This window comes from Episyrphus balteatus, chromosome 4 (genome assembly GCF_945859705.1).
Source record: "Episyrphus balteatus chromosome 4, idEpiBalt1.1, whole genome shotgun sequence".
Classification (NCBI taxonomy): domain Eukaryota; kingdom Metazoa; phylum Arthropoda; class Insecta; order Diptera; family Syrphidae; genus Episyrphus; species Episyrphus balteatus.
Window position 1 is genome coordinate 74142711 of NC_079137.1, and position 12897 is coordinate 74155607.

Below are 12897 nucleotides of genomic sequence, written 5' to 3' on the forward strand. Positions count from 1 at the left end.
ACCATTTGAGTATGCAAAAATTCTCCACCCAATACTATTTGTACGGTCATAACTTTCAATTTAAATTCCAAATTGACAGCATTATAGTAAAAACAAAACAAACAAAAAAATGCAATAATCAGATAATGCACTCTATAAGACCACCACACATCGAATTCCAATTTATTTATTATTCAGCCCATGTAGTTTAAAATAATATAAAACTCCAAATGATTTGTTGTTACCAATCATTTCGATCTACGATCAAAAAACACACCAACAATATAATTTCTAATTAATTCTTCAAAATGTCATTGGTGTCTTACTAAACTAAGTGCTGACACATTGACAGGCGGCAACTTTTGATTAAGCTTAATTCAAATACAAAAAAGCCGCACAAATTTCTTAAGCTAACTTTATTAGATAAATTGTTTGTTATAAAAAGTTACTTATACAAAAAAAGTGTTAATTTGTTTTTATTTGAACAAAAATGGAATAAATTGTCAATCAAAGTTTTTTGCTGCATTTTGTGGGAAAATTAGAAACTTATTTTAAATTTGAACTTATAAGTTGAAATGAATTAGAAAGCTTATTCTATGTTTTTTTTTTTGTTTGTTATTTTGTTTGATTGGCTGATTTATTTTTATTGATAATCTGAATCACCTTTCGCAAAATGTACAAAAGCTAAAACTGTATCGGCTAGATAAAGAGCTCCAGTGATGACACAAAGTGATCCCATTGCAATACCAACTTGTCTTTCAGATGCTACATACAAAAATCCTTGATCAGACATGTAACCTTTCCAGTAGTGAAGTGCAGTACCGCCAACTGCGATCCACATGAAAGTACCAACAACATTCATGATTGTGTCGGATAATTCACTAAAAAAAAGAGAATTTTAGTTAGTTTTTCTATGTTTTATCCAAAAATTGTAAATGTAGTTACCGCTTATGTTTAGTTGTTCCAAATGAATAGGCAATCAAATGAACTGCTGTGTAAATAAAGAATCCAACAAAAACACCAGATGCAACAATTTCACAATCTGGACTTTTTTCTTCGTTGAGGTTCCAAGTTCCACCAATGCCCAAGAATTCACCACCATCACCAATTCGGTAGAGAATAATGATAATCAAGTTCAAGACCTTTAACAGAAAAAAAAAAAAAAAAATGAGTTTAAATAGTCCAAATCAAGCTAAAATAGGAATGCGATGTTTTATCCGAAAGAATACTATTCATTATTTTAAAAGTCTTTCTGGTATTTCGATAAACGTTTTTATGATATATTTTTTGAAAATATATTTTGAAATTAAAAAGAAAATAACACTGTTATGAGGTTAAAGCAAAGAAAATGTTATTTGAGAAATTTCAATGTATTATCCGAAGTACTGTTTGACAGTTTTTGGGCATTTAATGTGTTATCCGAAACATTTAAATACATTCTTTGAAATCAATATTGTATATCATTTTATATTTTAAGAGACCAGTCAAAATAAACCGTATTTTAACCATTCTATGTTTTATCCAAGTCATATTTGAACCATATATAGTTAAATTCAAACATAAAACAGTTATACAATTTCATGATTTGAATGTTTAGCCATTCTATGTTTTATCCGAATACTATTTTAAAGATAAATGATAGAGTCTTTAGTATTTTTTGTGAATTAATGTAAGTTTTTGGGTGAAATTTCATGAAATACGTATATTTATCAAATATCAAGCACATACATTAATTTTCAGATACAAATCATCGCTTTTAGTAACATTTGGTTGGGCGATGTTTTATCCAAGGTTTGAATCCTTATTCATTAAGTACTTTTTGAATAAAACATGAACGAAAACAAGGCGATGATTTATCTAAACTCTGACAGGATAGTAACTTTCGGAAACAGGAGGAATTCTATATTTATGATAAGATATACGATTTTTACTGTGCGATGTTTTTAACATTTTCAGTTCAGGTTTCCAATGTTTATTTTGCCCACTTTAAATGTTTCAAAAATTCTACGACACATTTTTCTTAATCCAATTATTATTCTTTTGTCTTGATGAATCACATTTTGAAGTTTTTTTTTTTTTTGGTATAAGGTTTTTCAATGCAAAGGCACATAAAGCCACTCCCTTATCACCATAATATTTCTCACGAATACATTCTGACTAATAGATAGCTAGATAGCTTATCTTTTGATATCAACTTTCAACATACCACAGAGTTAAATTTAAAGAAAAAAAATATTTCGAAATAACAAAAATTTGAAAAATTGAATATAAAAAAAAAAACATCGCATACGAAAATATAATTAAATTAATTATCCGGATAATCTTTTAAATAACCTACCAATTTGGCACACTTGATGAATATTGATCCAATTGTTTCCACAGATACCATTTTGCTATATTCTTTATTATTAATTTATAATTAGATAAAAAACTCTTAAAACTGTTTACAAATAATAAACGGATAAAATATAGAAAGTCGGATAAACTTTTAAGGATCAGTGGGAATAAAGAAAAAATTTATTCCACCTGTCGTTGATTTAATAGAAAAAAATATACAATATTTTCCCTGCTCGTTGGTCGTTATACTAAAATAGTTCCCTTTAAACTGAATTGAGTTTGCCAAGATAACAGGTTGTTTCGAAGCTTTGAATCTCAACAAAATTTCAAGATAAGATTAAATTATTTGTTTTTATTGTTCCTCGCATATACTACGAGGTTTTTTGTTATCTTATCACTTAGGTGTCATATCTCTCATAACGTAGCTATGTGTGCCACTAAAAATACTACTTGACGAAACTTTTTTTTTAAGCAACACGACGGCACAGGTGCGGGATAATGTTTTGCGAAAACATTGTGAAAATCGTTTCTATGTTTTTTTTTTATTTCAATAAAACTGTTATCAGTAATTATCAGAGAGAGAGACGTTGTTGGAAATTGATAAGAAATTTGTTTGGAATTCTTAATATTTCCTCGTGGAAATACAAAGAAATAAGTCATTGTTGGATTTCTTGGAATATAAAGAGTTTTCTTGGATAAAAAGTCTTATTCATGAAAAATGAGAAATGATTAAAGAATTCGAAATAAAATTATCAAAAATTGATAAGGTTTGGGTTGGTCTTTTTTTTTTTGGATTAGGTCAAGTTAATTTGAAAAAGGTCAAGATTTATAAGTTTTCAGGAATCAGTCTTAAGGCGTAAGAATACTTTAGTTAGAAGACTTTAGAGCTACTTCTATTTCCATAAATCAATTTCAATAAAGGATTACCTGGTGCCTTCTTTCACACAAAAGAATTTAACATCTTGAAGTATATTTGCATCACCTTTGGTCATAGGAAGATTTATTTTTAGGCATTTCGCTTGTAGGATTGAGAAATTTTTTCTCAGAATCCAGAATCGAAAATAGAGAAAAGGTATCCAATAAGTTACCCAGAACTGCAAGAAAGATTGCCTATCAATCCTTAACCTTTCACTGTGACAGTTTTCGATTCGTATGTTTTTTTCTTCTATTTTTATCTGTTTTTTTTTTTTGTGTCATCAGTCAGCGATCAAATAATTTTTTTTGCTGGATTTTTCATTCAACAAATTGACTTGACGATTTGTAAAACGACACACAACTTCGACATTAAAGAGTCGTGTAGTTGTTGGAATGACAGGAAATGAATTGCTATTGCATATACAGACACAAAAGAAAACAATTTTCTAGGAACTTCTATGGTCCTTTTTTTTTGTGTGTGCAACTGTGAATTCGAATCAAATCACCTACAACTGTCTGTATCTTTTGGATAGAAGAATATCGAAAGAGATATTGAAAATGTATCGTTCTTCGATTTTGTGTTACCTTTAAGATTTTAAGGAGCTTTGTAGACCGTTATACATCTTGGAATTAGAGTGTTGTTGTTACTATTGATGTTTAAGATTCCAAACATTTGATGGCAAAGGATTGATAGAATTTGAAATGAAAATTTCAATGACGACATTTAAAACTGATGTGTTGTCGCGCTATATTGAGACTTACTTACTTACTTCAAATGCATTTACATATTTAATTATATTCGAAATCCGACGGAATGGAGTATAAAGCCACTTTTAGGCTCTGGGGGTGTGGGCATGACTTTGGGTTAAATAAATTTTTAACTTGTGTGTTATTGGTGAGGATCTGAGGATGGGAAACACTTGAATACAATTGGATATTAAGGACACTCTGGCCAAGTAAATTTACTGAATTACTTTTGTAAGTTCCATTAGCAGAAATCAAATACTAAATCAAAATAAAATCTACAACTGGGTCGCACTAACTTATCTTAAATCTTTATATGAAAATAAATAAGGGTAAATTATAATTTAATTCAATAAAGGAATTTCACCAGTAATGTAAAAAATATAAAAAATCTGTTTTTTTTTAATTAACGAAACACCGTTTTAAATGATTTTGATCACAAAAGTAAGCCATCTGATTTCTTGTATGAAAAGGAATTTTTAGAAAAAAAATTTGAAAATCGTTAGAGCCAATTTTAAAAGAATATAATACAATATCTATCTTATTAATAAACATTTTTTAACATTTTTCAAAAAAAAAAAAAAAAAAAAAAAAAACAAAAATTGGTACCTATGCCATTTTTAAGAAATAATTCATAAACACTTAAAAACAAAGTTTCACAATACTTTACTGACTCGTTTTAAGAAAATTGATTTTTCAAACAAAAATTTGGAAATATTTGTTAAAAATCCAAAAATGTGTTTTTTGAAAGTTTTGTAAAATTTTAATAATACGGTTACTTAAAAACTTTTGTATACAAATGTTCTTTGAAATCAGGTCAATCATGTACGAGATATTCAGAAACCGAAAAAAAATTAATTTATCTATTTCCCTAACATGTCCTCTAAAAAATCACCCAAAACTATTTACTTTAGGTACCAAGTTTGAAAGAAATCACTTCAGTAGTTTTAAGCCGTAGCTAAAGGTGCACACAGACTGACATACTGATAGACAGTCAGAATTGCCGGGCCCACTTGTTTGCTATTCTCCATTATCCTATTGTCATGTAAAATTGTTATCTCGAGTTCAATTTTTTTTTTTCGAATCCTAAACTTGCCCTATAGTTACGTTGACCATATTTCTAGGAACGAAACCCGGGACAAATAAAAAATTTGTTGGATCGTTTTGAACACATTGTTTAAAAAATTATAATGAAACGAGTTTTCATAAGTCAGAAATCAGGAAAACTGTTTTATAAAAGCATGTTAATAACTTCTAAAAAAATATTTTTTTAATCAAAATTGTGAGAACTGTTTTTTTAGCATTTTATTTTTTAATTTTTAATATGTCCTTAAAAGTTTTGAAATTTAGCTGGGTTCTTTCCTGGAAAAAAAAAAACTTTTTCTGGTGTTGCATTTTAACCTGACAAACACAAGTTGGAACTAAATAATTGACGAAATTTATTAAAAAACTAATGCCTTTTTTCGAAAAATTAGAAAAAAAAATATTTTGCAGCCACTGTTTTCCCGTACAAAGTATTTAAAATTTTGAAAACAAAAAGTGAATGTGGAAATACGGGACAGTCACTGGACAAATTACAAAATACGGGACACTTATTAGTTCCGGGTTTCGTTCCTGCTAGAAATATGGTCAACGTAACTATAGGGCAAGTTCAGGATTCGAAAAAAACCGTACCTATAGTACCTTTATCGCAAGTAAAAATATGGAAACATAGAAATGTTCTGTCATTTCGATGGATTTGATATACAAATATTAAAACAAATCCAAAAACTAAAAAAGTATTATAGTACAGGAAACAGGGAGCTGAAAATGGGTCATATGAGAATTTTTGGAAATGATTTGAATTTGATATTTCGTATAGAAAGGTGTATTAAAACGACAACCACATCGTGACTAGGGGTGAATAAAACAAATTATTTCGAGTTTATTTTAGAAAATAGTATAAAGTATCAGAGGTATAACTACACAGGGTACTTTTTGCCAAAATTCTTAAAGTGAAAATTATCAAACTCATTTTATGATGGAGAATTCTTAGATCTTGGCTTCAAAACGTTTATAGTTTTTTCATTGTATACAGGGTGTCCCAAAAGTTAACGTCGAAACGAAAACGGTAGATAGGGTAGGTGGTGACAGTTATCAGAAAAATAATAAAAAATCGCAGCCATATATTTTGGGAGTTATGGGCATTTGAAAAAAAGTCGAAAAAATGGCCACCCTGTGACGGTTTTTCATGTGCCGTAACTACAAATCTTAATTTTTCTCATTTTTTTATTTTGTTACGGAACCTTGAATAACCCTGCTATCAAATGCATTCAAAAATTTTAACTCAGCTGTATCAGTTTTAAAGAAAACATTACTTTTTTACCCAACTTAGTACTAAAAAATTTTAAATGACTCTAATTCAATGAACCGTAGTGTAAAAAAAATGCACTACAATGTTTCGGCAAGTTGCCTTAAAAGTTGGTGTGTTCAATTCTCTTTTCAAAATGGTATAACATTGTTGGGAATATTTCATAAATAACCGAGATAAATTTTTTTTTCTTAAGAAACTCGACTTTTTTATGAGGTAACTTTACCATATTATTCAAGTTTTGTACCCTTTCAGAACCTTTCAGAATACAAAAACTTAAATAATATGGAAAAATTACCTAAAAAACAGTCGGATTTCTTAAGAAAAAAATTTTATCTCGGTTATTTATGAAATATTCCCAACAATGTTATACCATTTTGAAAAGAGAATTGAACACACCAACTTTTAAGGCAACTTGCCGAAACATTGTAGTGCATTTTTTTTACACTACGGCTCATTGAATTAGAGCCATTTAACATTTTTGAGTACTAAGTTGGGTAAAAATGTAATATTTTCTTTAAAACTGATACAGCTGAGTTAAAATTTTTGAATGCATTTGATAGCAGGGTTATTCAAGGTTCCGTAACAAAAGAAAAAAATGAGAAAAATTAAGATTTGTAGTTACGGCACATGAAAAACCGTCACAGGGTGGCCATTTTTTCGACTTTTTTTCAAATGCCCATAACTCCCAAAATATATGGCTGCGATTTTTTATTATTTTTCTGATAACTGTCACCACCTACCCTATCTACCGTTTTCGTTTCGACGTTAACTTTTGGGACACCCTGTATATATTTCTATAGTACTATCAATCGAAGAAAATACTTTAGCGACATCTTTTGGTAGATCTGCATTTCAATTTTCTGCATAAGGTTCAAATATAAAATAAACTAGCGATCAAAGCAGTGGCGACGCAAAACAGAAAATTCTACTTCATGAGAGTACTATAGGAATATATATACAATGGTTTTTTTCGGGAAAAATTGCCCTTTGAAGGAAAAAATAATTATTTGCTTTTGTAATTTACCCACTTTTTTTTCAAATGGTGGCCATTGTAATTATAACTTAAATTACAAAAATGGCGGGAATAAAACTTGAAAACATAAATCAATTTATAATTTGTACTCATTAAAGGTTAATTTCATATATACATACTTCATGTAGGTATTGAATGACTTATTGGGCCCTATCGTGAATCTCGAGGGGAATTTTGTTTCCCTCGGAATTTTTTGTGCGATCCTGAATCTCCCTCGGAATTTATTTCCAGTTAGCAAAAAATCGTAAGAAATGATGTCTACATTCCCCTGGAAAATTGATTGCCGATACCAATAAATTCCGAGGGAAACTTTTAATGATCATTTTCGATCCCATATTTAAAACATGGGAAACATTTCGAGGGAAATTTTTATTCATGATAACCCCCATTAAAAATAACGGTTCATCTAGTGAAAAAGATTGTGGGCTTACAAAAAGATTATAAAGATTTTTCTCTTGGATTAAAAAAAAAACATGATTTTGGGCACGAAAACATTAAAACATGATTTTAGTTCAAAAAACATGAAAATCATGCTAAATCATGATTTCTGGCAGCTCTGTTCCCTAATGCCTGTATAGTATTACTATTTTTACAAACAAAGTGAATCGAGGGTTAACCATCAAGGTATGTGGAAAAAAAATGTATGTATTTACAAAAATGTAGACGATCTTGGAAAGCTTGTTTGTTTTGTTTCTTTTTTTTAAGGTTTGGTAATTCCTTTAAATGCAGAAGTTTATGTTCTGTTTTACATCAATTTTTGATGAACAATTTGCTGAATCGAAACTTAAATAATTTATGTTGAACATAAACTCTTATTCTCTACTTTTTCCTCTGCATAAACTGTCACATAAGGATTTATGTTGAATATAAATGCTTAAGTTTCGATTCAGAAAACGGTTCAGTTGTTCAAAATATTAATTTTATAGCTTGAAAACTGTTTAAGTCCATGTTTAGAAGGTATATCGTCTTGTGTATAAAATAAGTCTGCATCCCAACTTTGATTAAAGATCTGACTGCAGTAATGAGTAGTGGCAGTAAATATGGTTTCGTACAAAAATTAATTTCATTTCATTTATTTAATTATTCATCTTTTCCTTCAAACAAATATCTGTACGAAAACTACAGCAAGTATTGATCTATTTTGTACCAATTTAGCCAACCGTCACAGATTTTTACTGAAAAAGTGAAATAAGCGCAGCTTCAAATTCATTCAAGAAATATTTTCTGATAAATCAGAGTCGTAGAATTTTAAAAACAAATTCTTTTCCTTATTAATTTGGTTTTGAAACATTTCAAGTAGAATGGTTGCAAAAGTGCCTAAGTAAAAAGAAGAAGTATCGGAGCCAACTCTATAATGCATCAGCATTATATATAAAGTATAACGAATTCTCAATTATGGTGAACTTGTTTCATTAAGGCATCGAAAAGAATTTTTGTTTAATAGAAAAAAAAAAATATTCCACATACGCCACAGTGACCGCTTAACTTTTAAACTCTGAAATTCCTATGAAAATTTTCTACATCTGTTGAAATAATAGAAACAGTTGATATTTTTGTTCATTTATTAATTTCAATGATATACAATACAGAAATGCTAAGTATTTATAGGTTAATAATAGTTACGTTATCTTACAACCTTGAATCTTAGTTTTTAAAATTCTTATCAAGTTCGTCTTTAAAAATATAATTTCTCAATTAAAACAAGCTGTTTCATTGAAAAAGATTTTAATTTTTAATCTTCTTACCAATAAATTGCTAAAAGAACAAGTTCCACAACACCAGTTCAATTATACTAAATTTTTTTTCTTAATTAAATCTCATTTTTATAGACCATACATTCGAACAATTACAATATAATTTCCATCCAATTACATCAACCAACAATTATTATATCACAATTGCATCAACATTCACAATGACAATAAGACAATATGAATGAGGTAGATAACCTTGTTTCAGATCTCAAAAATAAAACTTCAAAAAGTGAGAAATTTTCATTAAGTAAATCGTCCAAGTCCAAATTCATTGCCATTGACAATTTATTTTAACTCCCCTAAAAGAATGTATCATTCATGGTCTCCCCCGCTCTGCAGTTCAATCACGCTTTTATAATGATATCATCGTTATGTCGCCAAGTCGAAGTCACAGTCATTGTGCTCCAAAACTCTAAGCTTTAAAATAAAACAACAAAAAAAAAAAAAAAGCGCAAACATTGTGAATCACCCCAGCTGATGATGAATATTGTCTAATTAGCATCTGTTCCCTCCAACTATATACTACCTGCCTAACCTTACTGTGAAGCTTGTAGCAGAAAAAATAGCATGAGAAGGTAATGAACCCTGCAAAAAAAAAAAACACACATTCGAGTCATTATGCAATCAAGAGCGAACACAGCATCCGCCACATCCGACTGAACGAACTTTGATTCATCTTTCAATACCAATTAATTTGATCACTCAGTCTGGCGTCCATATATTCCACCTACAACATCTCTTCTCTCAGCTGTCAAATATGTATAGTAAATGTCATAGCTCACAGCCGAACCAAGAAAGTAACAAACTTCCATGCCAAATGAGGGGAAACGTCAAAAAAACAAAAACATGAGAAAGTAAAAGCTTTTTTGTATGAGTCACTTATCAGACAAACATTTTAGTGAGACTGAACTGACAGTTGTGGTGGTCTTCCATGTTTCCAAAGTCAAATAGAAAAAAAAAATGGACACCAAGAATAACTGCACAACAAATTTTGGCAAATGGCAGTTCACATCATTTACCGGTTCGCAATAAAATGATTTTCCGTTCGATGTTTGACGTTTGACAGAGGGAAACAACTATATTAACAAAGTTTTGTTTTTGTTACCCGGTGGGAGTGATTTTTGTTTTTTTTTTGCTTGTTTTTTCAACAGCGCATGTGAGTTAAAGTAGGTTAAATGCTTTTGTGAATGAAAGTCATGCATTATACGAGTTTGTTTACATTTTTTTCTTCTGTCAAAACCAACAAAAAAAGCTTTTTTTCTCTTAATTTTTCTCTCTCTTTATTAAAATTGAGAGAACATATTTTAAACTGACAGTTGTTGGTGTTTTTTTTGTTGTTGTTGTTGAAAGAAAGTAAAAATATACACAAAAACAGATTAAATAGAAATAAAAAAAAAAAAGAAAATAGGAGAAAAACATTATAATTTTATGATTTATAGCGACAACAGAAATCTATTTGTAAGATTGTCAGTCTCAATTTAGTAAAAAGTGATCATGAAAATGACACACTTATGACTTGTTAGGTTTTTTTTTGTTATCAAATATAAAAAAAGAAAAACATACACATCTGTTATAAACATGTTGTTTTATTTTTTTAATTGGTTTTAATTACTTTTGGGTGGTGCTCTATATTAGAGATTGAATGAAATAGAATTTTTTTTTAACAAAAAATGTCAAAAAAAGAGATGACAAATTTAGATCATTTATGTTAAAGGGATTTTTTTTTTTTTAATGTTTGTTCAGATGAGTGAGTAGGAATAAATAATTTAAATGTTTGACAGGTTGTTTGGAGTAGTTTAAATTAGGTTATAAAAAGTTCAGGGACAGTTTTTTTAAAAAGTATAATAGGTGTTTAATTGCAGTACATTAACCTTAATGATGAACGTTTTTGAAAATAATTGTATTTTTAATGGTTTGCAATACACTTAATAAGATAATATAGTGGTTTAATGTTTTTTTTTTTATATACCTAATTAATTTCAGATAAAAAAAATTGAGGGTCACAAAAAATTGTTGCAACGATTTGTTGAAAGTAATCTAAAAACAGTTTATTACTAATGTGAAATTTTAAAGGGAGATATTGAATTCATCACAGAAACTTAAAGTTTTTAACATATAGTTAATAACAACAATATTTGTCCTAATGGGCAATAATACAATGCAGTGCAATACAATGCAAAACCCAATGTTATTTAAATTCCTTCATGATGGTGGTTTCTTATGGAAAAATATGGCCCAAATAAAAAAACTAAGCTTTTCTCAAAAACGGCTCTAATGATTTTGATTAAAAATGAAACACAATGTACTGTGGAAACTTATTTGCCTATTTTTGAACCGATATTAACGGTCCCAACCAAAGAACCTTTTGCTTTTGTTTCTGACTTTCTCGTAAACTACTTAGGCCCATTTGCTCATACGACTCATAAGTATTTAAGTATTACATAAAACCCTGTGTTCCACATATCGGTTTGCACGAAATGCAAACTACGTCCTAAATCCCACTAAGTTAAACATAACTTAGGGGGAAGAAATAGTAGAACATAAGCTGTTATGTTTTACTTAAGCACTTTTATTTTATGAAAAAAGCAAGAATGTCGCTTTAAAAATTGATCTCGGTAATAAAAAAGTACATGAATTGTCAATTCAATAAAAATAAACTTACATTCATTAAGTTTAACCATCCCTAGATGGTACAATTTACACCACAGTTTTTTGTATGACATTCATTATTTTGTTGTCATATTTCTTTGACCAATTTTGACACACAAGCACATTTACACACGCACAGGAACAATTTTTGTTTAACCAATTAACACATATTTTTGCATCAAATATTCTTTTTTACACTTTTCTTCAGCAAGATAAAGACACAAATAATGATATTTAACAACAATGTTATATTTGAATTAATAAATTGCTCAAAATCAATTTAAATTAATTTACGTTTCTTTTGATTTGACTTTTGATTTTGAAGTTCTCAGCGATTTCTATCATGAAAGTAAATCCTTGCTAAGTTCAAAATAAGTATTTTTTAGAAACGTAGAATAAACTAAGTAGAACACAAGAACTATTTTCGACCTTACTAAAATTCAAATTTAGGATCCGTATGAGCAAATGGGCCTTAATTGATTTCCAACAAAAAAAAAAATTGTAAGCTTATTATTAAAATTAAAAATGTTTTTTTTTAATCATTTTTGGATTTAAAAATATTTTTTAATTTTTGTTCTAAAAATTTCATTTTTATATAAAAAATTACTTTTTACCGACTTCCAAAAAGGAGGAGGTATTCAATTCGTCTGTATTTTTTTTTTTTTTTTTTTTTTTTTTATGTTTGTTACCGCATAACTTTGGACTGAGTGAACCAATTTTGATAATTCTATTTGTATTGGAAAGCTGGTGTGGTCCCAGCAGTGTGGCCCTATTTCAATTTCGTTCACTTTTAGCCATAGGAACTATTTTAAAAACCATAAAACCCAGTTTTGATCCATGGAAGTCGGTTTTGTTTTTTTGCTAAAAATGATTACACTGGTCAACAAGGTTTTTGCCACAAGAACTAAAATATACTTTTCCAGTAGTTTTTGATGTGCTAAACTCGAATCTGAAGTCAGAAAATTGTTATTGGCCTCCGTTTTTGAAATATTACTGTTATAAAATGCTAAAAAACGTCATTTTGGCTGTTTTCGAGGTTCTGTTTTAATGTGGGGTAATTCATTACAAACAAATTTGTAAAGGTGATTATTAAAACAGATATTCTTCTTTCAAAAACTGTTTAAATCTTTCCG

The 12897-nt window shown here is 28.9% G+C and overlaps 2 protein-coding genes across 3 annotated transcripts in view; one reads left to right on the plus strand and one right to left on the minus strand.

Moving 5' to 3' along the window:
* The window catches only part of LOC129919565 (pleckstrin homology domain-containing family G member 5), a 245117-nt gene that overhangs the window by 19421 nt on the left and 212799 nt on the right, over positions 1-12897 (plus strand). The window lies entirely within an intron of this gene.
* LOC129919566 (protein snakeskin) overlaps positions 429-12897 on the minus strand; it is a 181599-nt gene continuing 169130 nt past the window's right edge. Inside the window, exons 2-4 of the mRNA XM_056000498.1 lie at positions 2318-2371; positions 925-1121; positions 429-860 (exon numbers count right to left, since the gene is read on the minus strand). Of these exons, the coding sequence (XP_055856473.1) occupies positions 623-860; positions 925-1121; positions 2318-2368 (486 nt within the window). The 5' untranslated portion in view covers positions 2369-2371 and the 3' untranslated portion in view covers positions 429-622. The remainder of the gene's footprint in view (positions 861-924; positions 1122-2317; positions 2372-12897) is intronic.